Genomic DNA, 22,972 nt, shown 5'->3' with positions numbered 1-22,972 from the left:
CCCTTTGCAGACTCTGTCCTCCTCACAGCTTACTTTTCCACCTAGCTTTGTATCATCAGCAAGTAGTTACAAACTGGATTTGACACACCCTTGGAACTAAACTTCAAGAGTCAGCACTTTAAGCAGCAGAGGGGAGAAAATGTTGAGGGGGTTTAAAAAAAAGGAAATTCCAAGTGAAGAATTCTGTCAACTGAAGAGTAAGATTAGGCAACAGGTTGAGACTGGCATTTCCTTGCAAACAGTTTATGACCCGTCTTGAGGTCTTCTATAAGAAAGTTGTAACCTCTTGATATTATTTTGCACAACATTCTTTAAACTATTAGAAAAATCCTTAAGAACTTTTTCTTTATCTGCTCAAGGCCACTCTCTAACCAGGCTCTTGATGAGTGTGTTTAAGGAATACTCTACAAACTTTCTCTTCTCATCCTGTGGGAAATTACTTAGCATGTGGGAACCATTTTCCTCCCCCAAAGCAATGTACAGCCAATATCAGAATCTATGCAAGAAGTCATAGATTCAAAGCCGCAACCTATCGTTTTGCGGCACAATGAGTTGGAGCATCAACATAATGCCTTGCTGTACCACACTTACTTTTTAAAAGTGTGACCATCCTAAATCACCTAATTTACTGCTTAATCTGGATTGGATCGTGAAATCAATATCTTTGTCACGCTTTATTGTGTAGGATAAATAACTCAGAGCTGCTGTCTAAAATACTGTCTCCACAACCAAATTCAATTAAGCTTCTCATGAATCAAATAATTTTGAAGTGCAACAATCCACAAAACTCCAAGGAACAGCTGAGATGTAACTTTAAATTAAATGCCACCTCAGTAGGGATTGAAGGTTAGCGCTGAAACATAATTGTACTTGTTCTGTACTTGGATTAAATTAACATGCTTTCGTTTAGTGTCTCACTTCCAGGGTGATATAAACTTAGTTTAATTAATTTTTATTCCCCACCCCCTTTCCCACATTAACTACTAAAGATGTGGCTTGTTTTAGTGGTGCAGTCTGGCACTAGTGTTAAACATTGAAGTACAATGTCAGCTCAGTAGCACTTGCCTCAGTCAGAAAGGCTGCACTTTGTAGCCCCAACCTAGGATCTGAGCACATTTCACACTCGAGTACAGTACTGAGGGAGTGTTGCTTTGTTAGAAGTGCCATCATTGAGATGAGACGTTAAACTGTGGTCCTGTCTGCCTGTTCCAGTGGTTTAATCAGGCTTTAAAGATGGTACTGTTCTAAGAGCATAGAAAATAGAATCATAGAAAGGTTACAGCACGGAAGGAGGCCATTCGGCTAATTGAGCGGGTTCTCCTGCGGTCCTGACCACAATCCTCCCACAACCAACACAAAAAAAATTGATGTTTCATCTCATTGTTGAGATCTTGCTGCGTGCAAAATGGCTGCTGCATTTACCTACATGGCAGGCACTGCATCTCTAAATAATTTGCTGTATGCGAAGCACTGAAATACGATAAGGCACTAAATGAATCCGATTAATATTAAGCAAGTGAGCATCAGTCCATTTTTTTTAAGCAAAAGGTCATGAACTTGTTTACATCATTGCCTCTTTCTTGTGCTTTCATTTCACAAAACTACAACATTCAACTTGTAGATTTTAGACTAGAGATCAGCCACAACTTTTACTTTTGCCAATTTAACTGAGTGTAGTACTGAACTAGGCAGTTTTGATTCTTGGTCTGTGCTGAGTTAGCTGGGTTTGGAAATAGCTGGTAAACTGATCTCTGGGACAGGCTAAAAAGGAGAAAACAAAATCAGACATGGCTCACTTATCCAGCGAAGATTGCTGAAAAATATGGATGACAGGCAAGGATCAGGGTCAGCAGATGTCATCCATATATCATGGTGAAATAGCCTGCCAATAACCATCGTCTAGGTTCATTCACGAGCAACAGCGGCTTGATTGAGATGTCATAGTCAAACTAGCACCCACAGAACCATACCCCAGTAAGTCACCTCCTTCAAAAAAAAAGGAAGGGGAGACAAGGAAAATTTAGACAAAAGCAATGATTTTCAGTTCTGCCATCACAATTCCAAAATTGGTAAGAGCAGAGATCACAGGAGGTTTCTCCTCCATCCTCAACAACAGATCTGATAGGTTCCCATCAAAAGCAGTTAATGCTGTGTCAATTAATTCTTTTGAAAAGGAACTGCCCAAATAATTGGTTAAGAACAGGGGCGAAAGTTACATGGTTAAGTATAGCCACAGATGGAGTGAAAGGTGAAATGTGATGGCTTGTGTGATGCTGGGATTTTGGAAATGTCACCTGTTGCAAACAAGCTGCCAGAGTAGATCTTAAAGTTTTGTTAGAAATTTCAATCATTCGCCTGCTTGGCTTTTTTAATCTCCTGTAGGGGAAGCTAAAGAAAGAATCTATATTTAAAGCACTTTCACATCCTCAGGATGGTGCAAAGAGCATCACAGCCAGTAAATTAATTTCAAAGTGCAGTCACTATTGTTTTGTGGGTAGCCATTTTCAGTCAGCAAGGTGCTACAAACAGGAAATTAGATAAATGACCTTTTGTGTTGGTTAAGGGATAAATAGTGACCAGGGCACCAGGAGAACTCCCCGCTCTTTGTCATATAGTGGCATGGGATCTTTAACATCCACTGAAATAGGCAGGCAGTTTAACATCTCACCCAAAAGCTTGCACTTCCAACAATGCAACAGCCTCTCAGAACTGCACTGAAATGGCAGTTTAGATTATGTGCTTAAATCCTGGAGTGGGACTTGAACCCACAACCTTCTGACTACTGTTGAGCCAAACGGACACTAAAATAAAGCAAATTGCACGTGGTCTGTAGGAACAAGTTGGTTGGATGGGCCAACTGACAATATTACATTCTATCTTTTCTAATGTCTTAAATCCTAGGCAGAGATATCTGTACAGCTAAGGGGGTGGAGTGGCACTAGATCCTATATCGGTTCAGTATTGGTACCTGAAGTAAAAAAGCTGCATCAGTACTGTTACTTTGCACCATTAGTGCTGAATAAAGAACAGGAATGGTACTTGCAATGTCAATGCTGGTACAGACTTAGTTGTGATTCACAGTCCTTGGCTTATTCAATTTTGTAAAAGATTTTAGTAATGGTTACAGAGAAAAGCTCCGATATCGAAGTGAAAAAGAAATTTGAGCCTCGCTCCTAAGCATATAGACAGGCGGGAAAGAGAAAAGCACAACCTAAACCTCTACAACAAAAATAAGTACAACGTTCTGACATATACATCAAAATCTCAAAAATACAAACAATGAGACTGGAGAGCATTCATCTGAACTAAGAAGAACTTTGAAAGTGCAATTTGCCAATGACTAAACAAGGTTTATTGTGGACCCCTCTTGTTTTAAGGTCCAAGTACACTGCTCTAATGCACTTCCTCATCCCTGTATGCTGCATTAAATTATTGCACCATTGTCTGCTCAACAAATTCTTTGCCAGGACTTTGAAACGCCAAAATCCTCACTGCCAAAACTCTGCTGCCCGTATCCTAACTCGCACCAAGTCCCGTTCTCCCATCACCCCCATGCTGGCTATCGGTCTGGGAATGCCTCGATTTTAAAATTCTCGTCTTCGCTTTCAAATCCCTCCATTGCCTCGTCCCTCCCTATCTCTAACCTCCTCCAGCCCTACAACCCTCCGAGAGCTCTGCGCTCCTCCAATTCTTGCCTCTTGCGCATCCCCGATTTTAATCGCTCCACCATTGGCGGCCGGGCCTTCAGCTGCCTAGGCCCCAAGCTCTGGAATTCCCTCCCTAAACCTTTCTACCTCCTTTAAGACACTTAAAACCTACCTCTTTGATCAAGCCTGTCCTAATATCTCCTTACGTGGCTCAAACAAATTTTGTTTGATAACACTCCTGTGAAGCGCCATGAGACGTTTAACTACATTAAAGGCGCTATATAAATGCATGTTGTTGTTGGCATCCATTTTCTCTTTCTTTTCAATGAACTTGCTTAAAACCCAAGCTTGCCAACTTCCTGACTCACCTCATCTTCTCTATTCTCTTCAACCTTGGTATATCTTATACAATGATCTTTTGCTTTCTACCAAGGTTTCCTAATAAAAAAGTAGCCTAGTATCACGCAATATACCTGTATTGAAATACGAGAAATGCAGAAATCATGTACAATAATGTGTCCTATTTCTGTACTAAGTTGAGCAGTTAATTCATAACTCAGCGCTCTTATCTGAGGTTCTACTGTATTATCTAATCTTTAGTATAGTCTTTAATTTACTAGTGAATGTATAAGACCCACTAAATATGCTGTCTTTAACTACAGTCCTTTGATTTACCAGAACCTTTGATACACCAAACATTGCTTACTCTCGATTATAGACAGTGATTTTATTTACAGTCTAAAATGTAATTTTAAAAAAAATCCAACACAGCATGGGAGGTAGGGTAGGGCAATTAACTACTAGAATTTTTGAAGTTGTGACTACCATGTTTTAGCAACCTGCTGAATGAACCCTTTCTCACTAGTTGTCTGACAAATTTCTGGAACAATCGAAGCTTATGGTATTTCAACTTTTGAGTAATCGAGTTTAACAATTCATATGAAATTAGGTTTCCCACGAGAAACATATGCATCTTAAAACAAAATTTCATTTTTTTTCTCTTCTCCTGAAGGAACCATGGTGTAGTTCCATGGTGCTGGCAGCCATCTGGCTCCTTCGACAAAGGACCATCCCTCAAGCCTGGCCCTAAACAGTGAGTGTCAGCATGCTATCCAACAGTGCAGAGCATCACTGTGGGCCTTGATCTTATCTTTACCTGATATCCTTATGCAACAGGACTCAATGGATAGTGACTAAGAGCAGGAGGATTGATTTTTCCTTCTCTAGCCCCAGACCACTGAAGCTAATTGTAGTGGCCCAAATGCTGCCTTGGCTGATCAACTGGGGATTGAACTGGTGAACATCTGGGCTGTATGGCTCAGTATCATACTACATGGTACATTTAAGGTTTCTGAATCAATTAACATTTCAAGCTAATTTTGTTGCACCCTGGGAATGAATACATGTGTACATTTCATTTTAAAATGACTCACCGCAGCGCACTGTAGCCTTGACAGACACTGATACAACAAAGCACGTTCTCCTGATTGACTCGATTCTCTCCAAGATATTTGCAAACAATGTTTCCACCCAGACTGAAACCCACAACCACCAGCTGGGTTTGGGGGAAGGTTTTCTTTATGTAATTTACCATGGCGCCATACTCCCATGTACAACCTACAAAAAAAATTATTAATTTTTAAACTTTCAAAGCATCAAAATGACTTGACGGTAAAACAGATTTTAAAATAATTTTCTCATCTATGCCCTGGTAATCTGACAAATTTACAAGCGTAAATAAAGTATTCTTAAACAGTTTAGAAACCATGACATTTTAATGGAACCCATTATTTGTCGGAATTATAATACTGTTTTTGTCTTAGGAATTCATTTTCAAGGGGCTTTTGATTCCACTTATTGCGGGTGACCGAAGAACACACACCATTATGGGCAGCTTGTGTTCAAATGAACTGAAGTTGAAAGTCGCACACAGAGCACCCTAGTTTTGCAGACCAGATCTTATCCACATGCTGCCTTCAAAGATTCTGTAGTTTGGACGTGTGTATTCTGCAGAGGTTAACTGGTACAAGCACATATGTAGTTGTTAAAATGTCAGTGTAGAATAAACACAAAATTTCGATAACCCACTGCAGGCAAAGTTGTGCACATACTTTCTTCCAGTCACGAGTAGAGTACCTGTATCATAACATGATCACCCTTGTGCCAGTCATACAATATAAACTGATTACTTTAAAAAGACTTAAAAATGTAACAAACAACTTTTGAGATATACACATGCAAAGAGAAAGATATTAGTCAAGCACAGAACCTTTGTTGGAATACACCAGTCTTTCCTTAAGAGTGCCTTTCCAATTTCAGAGTGGACATACAAAATAGATTGCTAGACCCTCTAGAAATCTGCACGAAAACAGCTGGACAGACTTGAAAGAGTGCCTTATCACATCATTGAAATGAAGGGATATGTTTCACAGTGGATTATGCATTTGGATTGAAGTGACCATTATGTGGGTAAACACTGTAGCTGTTAGTACCAACAATACCATACAAAGCAATGAAGTGTTAATTTGTTTTTGTGATATTTGTTGAGAATAGATAAGAATGTTGATGAGGACATTGCAAGATCTCCCTGCTCTTCCTCAAATACTGTCATGGGATCACAAGATAATTACAGATGAGGAAAGCCATTTGGCCCATCTTAGTTCACCCATCCAGAACAACCGTAAAATCACCCCATCCCCTGACCCTCAAGAACATCTTTAACCTCGACCTGAACAGGAAGATGGGGCCTCAATTTATCAAATTTAAAGAATGGAATTACCGTCTTGAGCCAAAGGCGACAGTACTAGCAATTGAGCCAAGGACTTTCCCTGGACAACCTGTCATATGGAAACGATGCAAGAGCATTTTCCTTAGTCATCAACTCCCTTCTCATCTAGTTAATCTGGACATTTAAAAAAAAAAAGAGAACCCAGCCAAGGCCCGCAGAGCAGGACACCACCAGTACAGAGTAGCAGATGAGGAGGGGAATCAAATGCCAATGCCGGTAGTTGGGATTTGAAAACCTGATAAGAAGAGGAAGGGAAGAGTGAAGTAGATAAGGACTTTCTATGTTTTGAGTTTTTAGAAAAGAGTAGAATCTGAGATGGTGCGACGAGTCTTGATTTTTACATCAGTGAGGAGGAACAAGAACATAACGCCCTCAAGTGCTTTTTGTTGTGTGTGGGAAGGAATTGCCAAGAAAATTGATGATTACAGTTTCTCTCCTATCCCCACAGCAATAGGAAGCAATTCTCAACAACTATGGCAGTAGATTCCAGACTGTTCAGTCATTAGCTACATATTTGAAAAAGTAACATGTAGGTGCACCAGGCCTATGGAATGGGCTTCACCAGAACACTGGGTTGGCGGAATGGATCCCTAACAGGTTCATGTACTTTTGTGGCCAATTTGTTTCCACCTCTTCCAAAATTCCACAAGTGACTGCCACCTGCCAGTATCTGGTCAAAACTGCCATTCTTGAAAGGAGTGCAACACACCTCCTGAGTGCAGTTCACAGTCACAATGACAGAGCAGCTATGTAAAATTTAATGTACTGCAAGAAAAATTGCAGCTTATGAAATGGGCATGTGATCTAAATTTGTAACAAAATCAAAGGGTTCTGATGGCAAACTACTCAAAGCCTTGTAGTTTAAATCAGAATCTTCCAATTATCCTGAAGCTTTGTAACATGGTACCAATTGTTTTAAAATTCTAGGTGCCATGTGTTCACAGCTGCTAACCTTGATTTCAGAACTTGATAATTTTATTTGATCTTATGCTCATTCACCAGCATTGTATTAGAGAGCTGTATATGAGAGAGAGAGAGAGAGAGAGAGAGAGAGAGAGAGAATCTGAAAATCAGAGAGGGGGGAATCCAAAATTGGAATTGCATTATAACTTCAAGAACATAAGAAATGGGAGGAGTAGACCAAATGACGTCTCGAGCCTGCTCCGCCATTCAATCAGATCATAGCTGATCTTCGACCTCAACTCCACTTACCTGCCCAATCCCCATATCCCTAAGATTCCCTTGGAGTCCAGAAATCTGTCTATCACAGCTTTGAATATAGTCAACGACTCAGCATCCACAGTCCTCTGGGGTAGAGAATTCCAAAGATTCATAACCCTCCAAGTGAAGAAATTCCTCCTCATCTCAGTCTTAAATGGCTGACCCCCTTATCCTGCGACTATGCCTCCTAGTTCTAGACACTCCAGCCAGGGGAAATAACTTTTCAGCATCTACCCTGTCAAGCCCCCTCAGAACCTTATATATTTCAATGAGATCACCTCTCATTCTTCTAAACTCCAGAAAGCATAGGCCCATTCTACTCAACCTCGCCTCATAGGACAACCCTCTCATTCCAGGAATTAACCTAGTGAACTTTCGCTGTACCACCTCTAAGGCAAGTATATCTTTCCTTAGATAAGGAGACCAAAACTGTACATAATACTCCAGATGGGGTCTTACCAAAGCCCTGTACAATTGCAGCAAGACTTCCTTACTTTTGTACTCCAGCCACCTTGTAATAAAGGCCAACATTCCATTTACTTTCCTAATTGCTTGCTGTGCCTGCATGCTAACTTTCTGTATTTCTTGTATGAGGACACCCAAGTCTCTCTGAACACCAACATTTAATCGTTTCTCACCATTTAAAAAATATTCTGTTTTTCTATTCTTCCTACTAAAGTGAATAACCTCACATTTCCCCACATTATACTCCATAAACAGGACTTCTCTTCCCCTACCTCTAATCAGAAAGACCAGTGAACACAACAGAACTACATCAAGAAAATTATTCACTTGGTAAGAGGTATTTCATTAAAATTTGGCTAGATGAATCTAGACAAAGCATGAGCAGGCTATTGAAATATTTAATTTTACTTTAAAAAAGCAGAAAAAAAGTATTAAATCAATCCCAAGAAACAAAAGAAAGGCAGAAATAGCTGCAAAGAACAAAGTAGAAATGAATTATGCTTCATGCACAAGAGATAAGGCATTACTCTTCCATTCAATTATTATGCACCATGTCCAAACTAAGATTTTTAAGACCAGTTCATTGCCAGCAGTCATTATTCATTTGATTTTTGAAATAATACACAGCTGAACTTTAATCTTAGTAATATTACAATTATTAAGACATTAGGTCATCTCGGCAGTATTGTTAAAAAGTTTGTGAGGCACATCTGACTAAAAACAGATGCGCTGAAACTTGTAGAACGATTAATTAATTTTAATCCTTCAATTGTTTTGATGTCTAGTTTGATGACTGCACTGAAATCAAAGTTCAAACAGATGTGAAACTATAGGGGCTTTTCAACTGCTGATGTGCTGCCAGCAGTGGAAGCACTGCAATCTGATGGCTCCAGCACCTGACAATAAACCACACCTCCAGTGGCACCTAGCATTCAATTATTCCTGGACCTCAACAGCAGCTGTCAAAGGCCTGGAAAACTTAGGGCTTTTTCATATTAGCCTTTCAATCACTGGTGATACGTTGGTAAAGTTTAAAAAAGGGGCCCATGCATCCAGATAAAAATACTTCATGTTTTGAGTTTACATCAGTGTACATGCAACATGGATCTCATACTAGATCAAATTTGACAGCAATCACATCCCCGACTCCTTAAAAAAAACAAGCACTTGGATTCATAAAAACATGCCCTTTTTCTCTTTTTACAATTCTAACCAACTTGCAACCATACTGCAAATTTGCCACAAATGCAAAACTTCAAACCATAACAATTACAGTAACAGTGGACTGTTATGTATCAGAATCAAATTTTAGAGTTAAACCATGCTTTTTTAAAAACAAATGAGAAACCTAGGTGAAGAACCAAGGCTCATAATGCAGGACACCATCAAGTTTGAAGAGGTCCGAAAAAAAAAAGGTAAGTAGTACTGGTTAGGTATCATAGAAGGAAGTCATTTGGTCCAGCTCGTCTGTGCCAGCTGTTTGCTGGAGCAATCCAAAACTAATCCTGCATTCTTCGCTTTCTCCCCATTGCCCTGTATCTTCCTCTGCTGCAAATATTTTTCAACTCTTAAAAAGATGCAAAGTTCTCAGCCTATTCACCCTATAAAACCCTTCATAATTTAAAAAACCCCTATTAAATCTCCTCTTAGCCTTCTTTACTCCAGTGGCTCAAATCTCTCCAGCTACAGTTTCCCATCCCTGATATCATCCTGATAAATTTATGCTGTACCTTCTTTATAATTTTAATGTAGATCAAGCTACATCAAAACTACAGCACAGAAACAGGCCATTCGGCCCAACTGGTCTATACCGGCGTTTATGCTCCACACGAGTCTCCTCCCTCCCTATTTAATCTAACCCTATCAGCATACCCTTCTATTCCTTTCTCCCTAATGTGCTTATCTTGCTTCCGCTTAAATGTATCTATTTTATTTGCCTCAACTATTCCTTGTGGTAGCGCATTCCACATTTTTACCACTCTTTGGGTAAAGAAGTTTCTCCTGAATTCCCTATTGGATTTATTAATGACTATTTTATATTTATAACCTCTAGTTTTGGACTTCCCCACAACAGGAAACGTTTTCTCTACGTCTACCCTATCAAACCCTTTCATTATCTTAAAGACTTCTATCAGGTCAACTCTCAGCCTTCTCTTTTCTACAGGAAAGAGCCCTAGCCTGTTCAGCCTTTCCTAATAAGTATATCCTCTCAGTTCTAGTATCATCCTTGAACTTTCTATAATGAGATCCCCAAAACTGCACAATACCACGTGGCCTAACTACTGCTGTGTACAAATTTATCATTCCTTTCCTGTTCTTGTACTCTGTACCCCATTTATAAAACCCAAAATGCTACTTCTTATGGTATTATGATAATGCCATAAGTGCAGTCGCACTTTCAAGGAATTATGTATTTGAATCCCTAGATTTCTTTGACTACACCCTTTAATTTCCACTCCTCATTTTTCCTCCCAAAATGCATAACCTCACAATTCTCTTCTCCAAACGGCATCATAATTATGTCCTCCTAAAGTCACTTACAGTCCTTGTCCTCATTTTCCAAGCTCCCTAACTTTTATGTTAGCAACCAACCTTTGAGCTTTAAAAGCCTGGAGATTGTAGGAGAAAGGAAAGATGGAGGTGTTCTTCTGGGAAAGAATAAATTAGAGTAGGAGATTAGATTGTTGCAATGAGTCTTAATTTCAACAGTGAGAATGCAAGGAGGACTAAGAATATATCAGACAAAAAAAGTTCATAAGAGTAACGCCCATCAATAAAATATGGACAAGGAAGATTGTGACTGGCTGTGGAAACAACAGGTGAGAGAAAGACTGCCTTCTGCTATCCTGTCAAGGAGAGCAGTAAAAACTCCCATGTATTGAAATATTCCAATCCTGTATGGACTGGGTTTCTAAAGACAGTTTTACATTAAAGGGATGTCTACAGGGGCAGCCCCCTCCCCCTCATTAAGAGTATTCAAAAATAAAGCTGGCGACCTCTGGAGATCCAACAGCATCAAACATCTATATTTTTGTGGTGCGTTGTAATCAGATCTCCAATTACCTCTTACGTGACTGTCAGCATCAACAAACAGGAAAAAGAGGCAGACAGAGGTCAAGGGTCGCCATTTGAGTATCACTCGCCTGGGACCGCATGATTTAATATAAAACTTCTTAAAGAATATATTCCTTTTCAGTTTTACATGGAACGCAAACAAATTTACAGCAGAAAAAAAACACTATGCAGATCCCATGCTGATTTAAATGACAAACTCAACAACCAGAACACATGCAGGGCAGGTGGAAGCAGCATTGGGTATAAATTCTAGGGGCTGTACGCAGTTTGGGCAACCTTGAAAAGGTGAATACAATCTCAAGGAGCATGAAATAAAACCAGAGCTTTTGTGAACCTCTCTATCTCAAGGTGCTATCGCTCTTGTTGTGCGTCAAGATTTCTTACATAATGTAAAGACACTGAACCAACAGAAATGGGGCTTTAAGTTGGCTGTTAATACTTATCACGTTTCGTTACACCATTTTTAATTGCTAACACATTTCAACTGTTGCTGTTTGCCTACATCAGCTGTTTGGAGTGTTGCCTGCAAGTAACATGAAGCCAGTTGAATTCTTCCCAGAAAGAAAAGACTAAAACAGCAGAAAGCTATTTTAAAAGAAGGAAGCAAACATAAACCAAGGTCCCTTACTTAACTGTCTGCTAGCTCCTCTTACCAAGAATGCATAAATATACAACAAAGCATCTCCAAAGGTGGTGCTCATTTCATTTAGGTATTCATAGATGATCTCCGAACACCAATTTTGCACTATACAATAGTCAAATTCATTAGGAAAGAAGAAAGACTTGCATTTATATTGTGCCTTTCATGACCTCGGGACATCCCAAAGCGCTTTACAGCCAATGAAGTAATTCAATGATGTAATAACATGACAAATTCATGACAGTGAAACATATACATACTCTTTCAATATTAAGACTTTTTGTCTTCATCTCTCAATAAAGTACTAACTCTTGCTGAGATACACTTCTGGTACCTCCTCCATGTGCTGCTCTTCATGTATGAGCCTACACAAATGAGCACAAGCAGACTATCCTATCATGGGGGCATCGGAGCTCTTCTCCTGTGGGGATGTCACAGCAATCGTAATCCTATCCTCAAACATCACGCATGTGCACTTTCCAGCAGGACAGCAATCAGGTAAATGAATCCTGGCTTACTTGTCCCCCCTTTCTATTGCAGTGACACTAAGGGGCTAATGAGAGTGAGAAACTTAAAGCAATTAATATCAGTAGAGGAAAAGTACTAGAGAAACTAATGGGACTAAAAGCCGACAAATCCCCTGGACCTGGTGAGCAACTGAAAAGGTTAAGCTACTTCCATTTTTTTTATTGCACAACATTTATTTTATGCACAATCTGAGTCACAGAATGCTAGCTGTACCATCAAAATCTAGTGTGAAACACAAATAAGTTTTAATATTAAATCTATGGGGAAAAATGACACCATAGCAATAGCACCTTCTGTCCAGTACATGCAGTTTTCACCACAAGAAAAATCTGCCTCTCCACTACATAATTACCTTTCAAAAAGACACAATGGTACAGCTATTTCAAACCTCCTTTCCTTGAGGCCGGTCCAATGGCATCACTGAAGGGAAGCAGCCAATGGAGTCTTGGAACGGCTCCATTCAGTTTAATGAGGCCCACTTTGAACTGCCCTAAGAATTGATCCAGAGACAACAAAACCTCAAAAATATGCTCCCGGTATAGTACACAGCATACCAGCTCAAGAAAGGTGGCTCAGAATCAACTCTCAGACCAGTTTGAAGTTGTAACACCCATTAAAATGAAATGGCTCTATTCCACGACTCAGGCTGTCTGTGACATCAAGAATGGCCTCAAGGCTGATTACGTTCCTGTGAAACACCTTGGGCATTTTCCTACGTTAAAGGCGCTATATAAATGCAAGTTGTTGTTGAAGAAGTAAAGGAGGACTGAAATGGCCAGTTTCTACTGGAATAGAAAATGTAGGTTTTTTTTTTAAAAAATGGTTAAGGAACATTGACAGAAGTGTTATTTTGGCAAATTACTTTGTGAAAAAAACGGTTTAGTTTCCCTGTAGCCGTGAGCATCACTGCACAGTACACCCCGTGAGCATCACTGCACAGTACACCCCGTGAGCATCACTGCACAGTACACCCCGTGAGCATCACTGCACAGTACACCCCGTGAGCATCACTGCACAGTACACCCCGTGAGCATCACTGCACAGTACACCCCGTGAGCATCACTGCACAGTACACCCCGTGAGCATCACTGCACAGTACACCCCGTGAGCATCACTGCACAGTACACCCCGTGAGCATCACTGCACAGTACACCCCGTGAGCATCACTGCACAGTACACCCCGTGAGCATCACTGCACAGTACACCCCGTGAGCATCACTGCACAGTACACCCCGTGAGCATCACTGCACAGTACACCCCGTGAGCATCACTGCACAGTACACCCCGTGAGCATCACTGCACAGTACACCCCGTGAGCATCACTGCACAGTACACCCCGTGAGCATCACTGCACAGTACACCCCGTGAGCATCACTGCACAGTACACCCCGTGAGCATCACTGCACAGTACACCCCGTGAGCATCACTGCACAGTACACCCCGTGAGCATCACTGCACAGTACACCCCGTGAGCATCACTGCACAGTACACCCCGTGAGCATCACTGCACAGTACACCCCGTGAGCATCACTGCACAGTACACCCCGTGAGCATCACTGCACAGTACACCCCGTGAGCATCACTGCACAGTACACCCCGTGAGCATCACTGCACAGTACACCCCGTGAGCATCACTGCACAGTACACCCCGTGAGCATCACTGCACAGTACACCCCGTGAGCATCACTGCACAGTACACCCCGTGAGCATCACTGCACAGTACACCCCGTGAGCATCACTGCACAGTACACCCCGTGAGCATCACTGCACAGTACACCCCGTGAGCATCACTGCACAGTACACCCCGTGAGCATCACTGCACAGTACACCCCGTGAGCATCACTGCACAGTACACCCCGTGAGCATCACTGCACAGTACACCCCGTGAGCATCACTGCACAGTACACCCCGTGAGCATCACTGCACAGTACACCCCGTGAGCATCACTGCACAGTACACCCCGTGAGCATCACTGCACAGTACACCCCGTGAGCATCACTGCACAGTACACCCCGTGAGCATCACTGCACAGTACACCCCGTGAGCATCACTGCACAGTACACCCCGTGAGCATCACTGCACAGTACACCCCGTGAGCATCACTGCACAGTACACCCCGTGAGCATCACTGCACAGTACACCCCGTGAGCATCACTGCACAGTACACCCCGTGAGCATCACTGCACAGTACACCCCGTGAGCATCACTGCACAGTACACCCCGTGAGCATCACTGCACAGTACACCCCGTGAGCATCACTGCACAGTACACCCCGTGAGCATCACTGCACAGTACACCCCGTGAGCATCACTGCACAGTACACCCCGTGAGCATCACTGCACAGTACACCCCGTGAGCATCACTGCACAGTACACCCCGTGAGCATCACTGCACAGTACACCCCGTGAGCATCACTGCACAGTACACCCAGTGAGCATCACTGCACAGTACACCCCGTGAGCATCACTGCACAGTACACCCCGTGAGCATCACTGCACAGTACACCCCGTGAGCATCACTGCACAGTACACCCCGTGAGCATCACTGCACAGTACACCCCGTGAGCATCACTGCACAGTACACCCCGTGAGCATCACTGCACAGTACACCCCGTGAGCATCACTGCACAGTACACCCCGTGAGCATCACTGCACAGTACACCCCGTGAGCATCACTGCACAGTACACCCCGTGAGCATCACTGCACAGTACACCCCGTGAGCATCACTGCACAGTACACCCCGTGAGCATCACTGCACAGTACACCCCGTGAGCATCACTGCACAGTACACCCCGTGAGCATCACTGCACAGTACACCCCGTGAGCATCACTGCACAGTACACCCCGTGAGCATCACTGCACAGTACACCCCGTGAGCATCACTGCACAGTACACCCCGTGAGCATCACTGCACAGTACACCCCGTGAGCATCACTGCACAGTACACCCCGTGAGCATCACTGCACAGTAGACATTGTTCTCCTACTCAAAAAAAAATTCTGAATGAAATCTTCCTTACCGTACGTAAACATACGAGGAGAAGTGAGCTCGATGTTTGGCAATGCACCGAGATGGTTGAGAACAGCACACCGATAGCCGTGCTTCTGGGCATAGTCAACAAATGTTCGGATGTACTGCTTTTCACTGTGATTGGCTATTCCAGGACAAATCACCATAGTAATATCCTCTAGCACAACATAAGAATATGGCAGCATTAACACAAAATACAGTGACTTTCATTTAAACGTCAAGTTCATGATCACTTGTTCCAATGTCCCAATCTTTTAACAGAAGATTTTTGTTTAAACCAGGTAACGGTCACAATCAAATTGGTCCCTTTTTTACCTGTACACCACCTCATTATTTCCCTCAAATTCTTCTCACTCCAAATGTGTACTCTGGAACTCATTTGTACTGTGAAATTCAATGTCCTTCTCTGGTAAGTTATTCCACAATTCTAGTAGCCTTTGGATGACAAGATTCTGCTCAACTTTCCTTCTTACTCTTAACTTCTTAACTTTTAAGTTGTGCTCTTGGTATTTGACTCAATGAACAATTTGCCTAAACAGACTGGAAATTGAACCTGGTATCGTCCTGCCTTCACACCCATTTTCATCTGATACATGGAGGAATGACAATTCTATGAAAGCTTAATTATAAGAATAGTCATCAAATTTCCATTTAGCCACTTACCTCCAGTGTTATGCTCTGCCAAAGGCTCAAAAAGATCCCAAGTAGCAGTCGCCCCATCAGGCATAGAGAGATACTTGCGGAGACCATAGGGATGAGGGGAGCTTACACGCCCCATTTTACCATACAATGCTGTCTGTACGTGTCCACTCTTTCCCCAGATCAGAGGTGGAATGTATCTATTCATTAAAACAGATTTCAAAAGGTACTAGTTACATAATACTACACATTAATAACAGTCACTTAAAGAGCACATTATTCCTCAACCCCTTTTCTTCCATTACAAGGCCCCCAAACTAAAGCCATATACTGCTGCACCTGAAAGGGTGCTGTAGGCAGCACTTAGTGACATCCCATCAGATCTTTGACTTTCCCTCCCTCTGCCATCACAACAGCTGTGATAGAGAACTCAGCAGAGACCCTACAAAATAACATGTCCTTATTTTTAATACTTGCATTTCCTCAGTTTCCGCTCAGAGTTTTTAAATTAATCTTTTATCTTAGTGCTCCTTGTCACACTGATTGCAAAACTTTCCCAGTGAAATGGGCATTCATCTAAATGCTGTGCAACACTACTGTTGGTCCATAAAAATCTTCTTTTACAGTTATCCTGATTGACCAGTGAGGCTGCAGGACTCAAAATCAAAAACAAGACTTCAAAGCAGTATGAATCCACTGAACGGAGGGTCAACAAATTGCTTGGCTTTTCAGAGAATGCCATTTTTGGCTCAAAATCTAATCATCTACAATTAAGCCGAAGTGCAGTTCTTGTAGTCAAAACTATCTCCGGTTCCCAGGCTCTGTTTATCTGCAGCGGTAACATATGAAACAGTCAGCACACATTAAAATCTGATTTCTTTGGTGAATATACGAGCCCGGTTTTTGGCTGGAAGTAGAGATTTTGCTTAATGTGTGGGTTTCCTTATGTATGTACGGTATTGGAAATATTTCTACCGTGACCAGAAAACAGTGAAGTGGCATAGGACTCAGAATGGGACTTACCCTTCAAACCAATGACTGCACAAATAAAAAACATTTTCAAGTGTTCAGGTGAAGTGACGGATAGTTTCCCCTATGAATCAGCTTTTACATAATTTTCTGGCCACTACCCATCAGGTTACTTGACTATTTCATCTATACTTCTGCTACAAAAATTATACAATACATATAAATCAGATAACATTTAGTTTTAAATGCAACACTAGAAGCAAGTTACAGTATCATGCACCATTTGTTGAATCAGTTTGAATTCAGGTCACATGAGTACTATATATCAGACTCTTTCAGGCCTGATAACTGCTTCTGTCTTCTACAGCCTTTAATTTGTGCCATACTTTGAGGACATTATTCTCTACCTCACTAAATAATAGATGCTGCATTATGCACTGTTGACAGTAGCAATGCAATCAAGGTTAATTTAATACTCAACTACAGTGCAGTTCACAGTTAGGTATATCCTCTCATTTCCTTGCCACGAGGCTCCGTTCAGTACAATATGAAGTAGGGCTGGCAGACCAGAGTTACACTGCTGGCTCTCAGGTCATACTTTATTCACGGACAACACAGATGTATGCTACTCAACTGCTTCTGAATGCAGATTAAATTTTTAATGTTAGATGAGAGTTGATTATTTGCTGGCTGCCTAACATTAAAAAAAATCAAAATTAAAAGTTTGAACCACAATTACCTTGGACCCAGTGTAAAATATAAGGCCAGCTCCTGGAAGTAGTCTTGCACCCTTTGCCATAGTGCAGTCTGCGGTCAAGATTGTTAACCAGATTGAGGTATAATTAAATAAAAACAGAAAATACTGGAAATATTTAGGTCAGTCAGCACCTAAAAAGATGGGGTGATGTTTGGGTGGAGACAAGTTTTGAAACCTACTGTGTATTTGTAACATTTTCTATTTGTATTTCAAATTTGCGCCATTCTCTATTTATCATTTTGGCTACATTAAATGCTTTGTATGAATATGCATCCAAATCCACTTCAATTGACAGAAAAGCAGTAATATAATTGTCCATTAAAATCGTAGCCGATCACAATAGAAACAACTTTGAACAAATATCAGAAGTTGGCTGATAAACTACTACAGTAATTACACAGCCTGAGCTGTTGAGGGTTAAGTCAATAAGGGCAACATTAAAATATCATCTAGTCTAAAATGTCATGGAATTTTTTTAAAAACTGGGACAAGCTCTTTAATTATAAGATGATTTTAAGTTTAAACAGGAAATAATTTGGCGCACAGCAATTAGATGCATATAAAGTTAACGGGAAAGGATATTAAAAATTCAGTCAGGCGTGTGGGACTGAGTTGAACAGTACTCAAGGATCACAAAGCTCAGTGACCCCTCTCCTTCTTTCATAAAAGCTAAACATAAATGGGGTGGAGGGTGAACAAGAGATCAAGGTTGTAGATTTTACAGGGGACCAGAGACTCGGATTAAATGACAGCGTTATTAAACCATTACAACCAAGAAGTGATATTTTGCAGGGTGTCACAAACTAACATCTAACATGGTCTGGGTGAACCAGTTTATACTGCATGGTCTTAGAATAGAAAGAATATACACCTTTGAGAACATCTTGTTTCTCAGGAACATAGGAGTCAGAACTAGCTCCTGTGCTATTTTAATTGTGGTGAACACAGGCGTCGATATTTAAAAACTGAAACACAGCAGACACTATCATAAAATGAGCAAGTACTATGATTTAGGAACAAGATCATATTTGAGAGGAAACTGGTGTTAAAATTAGAGTTAAATTAAAATTACTGTTGATCATGATGCGATGTACTCTAGGATTTCAGTAAAGTCTAATGGTGAGTGCACAAAGTCTTCATAGAATGTCCACCTAGCCTGTGAGAAAACACCCAACAGTATAGGTACAGATTTGATCCTTGTAATTTTGGGTCATTTCGGGAGCATTTTGCAGTGTACAACAGCAGAGGTACAGGTCGGTCTTTGCTGGTGGTAGCATTTTGAGGTGGTGAATTAAGAACATTCTACAAGAAAATGTATTGGCTTAAATACAATTTTACAGCAGTGTATCGTACTGCCACATAAAAGCATAGTGACAAAGCTTGTATGTCAAGACAATTTATGCATTATTCACCTAGGTTCTTTTGATGCAGGCTCTAGGCTATGATTGGTTTACGATTGTCCATGTATCTAACATGCAATATTGTGTTAAAGCTGTGAGGACCCAGTTGCTCCTGTTCTCTCAGTCTCTACCCCTTCTCTCAAGAGGGGTATAGGCAGGAGATAAAGAAGCCAATCCATTTCAAGAAAAAATAAATAAAATCACTTTTTGGAGCCACCACTTATGAGCTGTCCAAGTTTTTTGCAGCCATGTCCACTCTCAGGAAAGCATAGTCTGAAACTCATACTTATCTCTGCTTTCCTGCCAATCACATGACCAGAATCCACCAGTGTAGTTAGCAATACAAATACAAACAAAACGCTCCTCTCTTTGGCAGGCTCAGTTTTCCCTTCTTGTACAGTCCAAAATTTGTGAAGCTGGATCTCCCAGCAGGAACTAATCCTGCTATTACAGCACACACACATCTCTGCCACAGTTATGGGCCTGATCAAGAGGAAGCTGTTATTTCCAACCTGTTCTCTTTACAAAGCCCGAGAAGTAGATTCTCACTACATGCAGTCAACACCACAGAGAATTCTAGAGTGGTTGGAAACCAACGTTTGCATCCACGATTCCCCATATGACAAGTTCCCAATATAGGCTGGTCAACTATCAAATCTAAATCTTTTTCCTCAATCATGAACGTATTTTTGTGCAAACACAGTTCTCAAACATGTCTCCAGGTTCAAAAATCAATAAACCTCAAAAAGGCTCAAGTGGATTACATCACCTGAACTGCTCTAAGAAAGATTGATATTTACATAGCACTTTATTGTGTCTTGCCAAGAAAACTGAAGTGTTTCACACACAATGAATTATTCTGAAGTGCCGTCGCAGTTATTTAGGCAAATGAGGCAGTCACTTTGTACACAGCAAAGTTCCACAAAAAGGTAGTGAGATGAATGATCAATTTGTCTGTTTTTGGAGGCGTTGGTTAAGGAAAAAATGCTCAGAACACAAAACTCCCTTTTCTTCAAACATCCATCTGACCTAAAAGAGCAGGCAGATGGGGCCTCAGTTTAACACTTTGTCTGAAGGATAGCACCTCTGACAATGCACCATTCCCTCAGTACTGTACTAGAGTGTTAGCCTGATTATGTGCTCAAATTGCGGACTGGAGTTTGAACTGAATCTTTCACTACAAAGTGAGTGTGTTACCAAATGAGTCGCAAATAAAATACACAAATAGGTAAATTTTAAAAAACAGGATTATGAAAACTCTTACTGCTATGTCACAATAACAGTCATTAACCCCAAGGACTTTGCATAAGAAATTTAAAGGTTCAGGTTACACCTGAGCCTGAAGATCATATACATTTCACAAATGCTTCAGTTATTCCCTATATAAATAAACCTTGTACACAACACTGGCCCAGTGAAACCATTACATCATTTACAATCAACAGGCAACAATACATTCACTTAAACAATGATTCCCCAGGGTATTCTGTTACTGACTGTTCTGAAACATGTAATACAAACAGTAAAGAGAAGCATCACAATGGATAATTCAAGTTGTTGGATGCCAAACTATCAATTAATCAGCCATTCAAGTTGGCACATTTATGAAATATACAGATTAAAGCTATGTTGATGGCTCAGTGAGTAAACACACTGCCCATTGGAGCACAACCATACAAGCTAGAGATTCAAGGCTCCATTCGTGGCCTATGCCAAGTTAGCTGATCTCAACCAGGATGGCAGATGGGTCTCAACTGTTGGCCTTGGTAACCTTCTGCTGGGGGTGGGGAAGAGAGAATCAAAAGAAAAAAAAAATCAGACCACATTCTTGCTCAACTGTTATCTAGAGATTCCTGCTGGAAACTGGATGTTAGGTGGGGATAGGATTGGGTTAGGCTGCAATTGCCCCCAAACATTTGAATGGCCTCAAGCACTTGCTGTCTAACTCACACAAAGAATGGGCCCTTGTGGTTGGTTCTGAGATGCTGCTGCACCCATGGAACCTGGCATGAGTCACAAGGGGCAAAACAAAAAAAAAAGTGTCAATGCAAATGGCATTTAGTGAGCATATAAATACGAATACAAGGATCAATGGACTTAATTTAACAACTAATCTCCAGCACAAAGGTAAATTAATCCAATCTATGAATATTCTTAGTCAAATTGGTCAAAATACAGTAAGATGATTGAGAAAAAAAAACAAAAGTAGGTGCGTCACAGAAAGACAAAGTGCTGCAAGTCGGTCAGCATTGGAAAGAAGGTAAGTTAATGTTCAAGCTCAGAGTTCTGATGATGTGTATTTAAACCATTAATCTTTTTCCCTTTCACATGCCAATAGACCTGATCTACATTTCCAGCATTTTCAGTTTTTATTTCAAATTTGCAGCTTTCTTTAAATGTTGTGCATTTTATTTTGGAGTTACTTGTCAACACTTGCAGACTAGACTCACTCCAGAGGATACCTTATACCCACCCATAGATCTGTGCCCCAGCGAGCCAGCAAAGAGTTAACTCCTTCAGGAAATGAGGAGAGGAAGGGGAGAAAAAAAACTAACTTTTTTCATATTAAAAAAATGGAGCAGTTGGTAATGCCAAATAGGAGGCGGCAATAAGTTACAATCTTACATGTCATTCCATACATTATCTTTGTGTATACTGTACTATTATTGTATTTAACAATCATATAAACATTTCAAGACAGACTTTTTTAGCCACCATTTTAAAAGCAAATATTTATATAAACTCTGATGCAATACAAACACAGTATCTGAGTACATAATATGCACTGAACCACAGATATCATCAGTGCCATTGGTGACCAGCTACAAGAGAGAAATCGATGAGGGGGCCACTCTAAAGAAAGACTTAGATTTTTATAGTAACTTTCGTGTCCTCAGGACATAAAAAGTGCTTCAAAGCCAAGAAGTACTTTTTAAGTGTAGGCAAATGAGGCAGCCAAGGTTCCACAAACAGCAAATGAAATAAATGACCAGTTAATCTGTTTTGGGTGGTGTTGGCTAAGGGATAAATGTTGGCCAGGACACTGGGAGAACTCCCTTGCTCTTCAAATAGTGCCATGGAATCTTGTGTCCACCTAAACAGGTGGATGGGACCTGGATTTAACATCTCATCCAACAATCACCACCTCTGGCAATGCAGCACCCCCTTAGTATTGCAAAGAAGTATTAACCTAGATTATGTGTTCAAATTTGTAATAGAGTTTGAACCCACAGTTCTGACTCAAAGATGAATGTGCTACCAAATAAGCCAATCTGACACTCCATAGGGTGGTGTGCTATGTCATCAACTCAGTGCCCCCACCCAGGAGCCAAGATAACAGGGAGATAAGAAAGGAAATACTATTTCTACATTAGCAAAGGATCAGTGCTAAAGGTTACTTGCCATTTTTTTTGTTAAAATAAATTCAAAACATCTGAACCACATGTAGAAAAGGTATTGCAATCCTCAAGGGGGTTAACTGGATAGCTGGTTACATCAAAGAGCACCACTGGACTATTACTGCAGGAATCTTTTCATTCTTTTGAATTTCAAGTTTAAAAAAAAATTCAAGACCCTCTCAAAGTGTCTCTCAGAATCAGAACTGTTACTTCTAATTGAAGAAACTAAGCCAAATCAAAATTTCCTTTCAGAAACTTCTGTAGCATGCAACTTTCCATGCAAAGTAAACACTAAAGTGGGCTTGCACTGAACTTGTTTGATGAGAGGCAATATAAAACACTGTCACAAAGGACATTACCAATTTTCTCTAAATGAAATATACCTTAGCAAATGTCTCAGAGCATGAGTGCAGGA

At 40.8% G+C, this 22,972-nt stretch overlaps 1 protein-coding gene across 2 annotated transcripts in view; it reads right to left on the bottom strand.

Annotated features, from left to right (window-relative positions):
• The window catches only part of abhd2a (abhydrolase domain containing 2, acylglycerol lipase a), a 59,209-nt gene that overhangs the window by 17,516 nt on the left and 18,721 nt on the right, over positions 1 to 22,972 (bottom strand). For both annotated transcript variants that reach the window (XM_067971396.1, XM_067971397.1), the window contains exons 4-6: positions 16,058 to 16,233; positions 15,384 to 15,551; positions 5,081 to 5,264 (exon numbers count right to left, since the gene is read on the bottom strand). In XM_067971396.1, coding sequence (XP_067827497.1) covers positions 5,081 to 5,264; positions 15,384 to 15,551; positions 16,058 to 16,233 — 528 coding nt within the window. The remainder of the gene's footprint in view (positions 1 to 5,080; positions 5,265 to 15,383; positions 15,552 to 16,057; positions 16,234 to 22,972) is intronic.

The sequence above is a fragment of the Heptranchias perlo genome, chromosome 34 (assembly GCF_035084215.1).
Source record: "Heptranchias perlo isolate sHepPer1 chromosome 34, sHepPer1.hap1, whole genome shotgun sequence".
NCBI classification, from domain to species: domain Eukaryota; kingdom Metazoa; phylum Chordata; class Chondrichthyes; order Hexanchiformes; family Hexanchidae; genus Heptranchias; species Heptranchias perlo.
The sequence above is the reverse complement of the archived record's forward strand: the minus strand, read 5'-3'. Positions and strand labels throughout refer to the sequence as shown.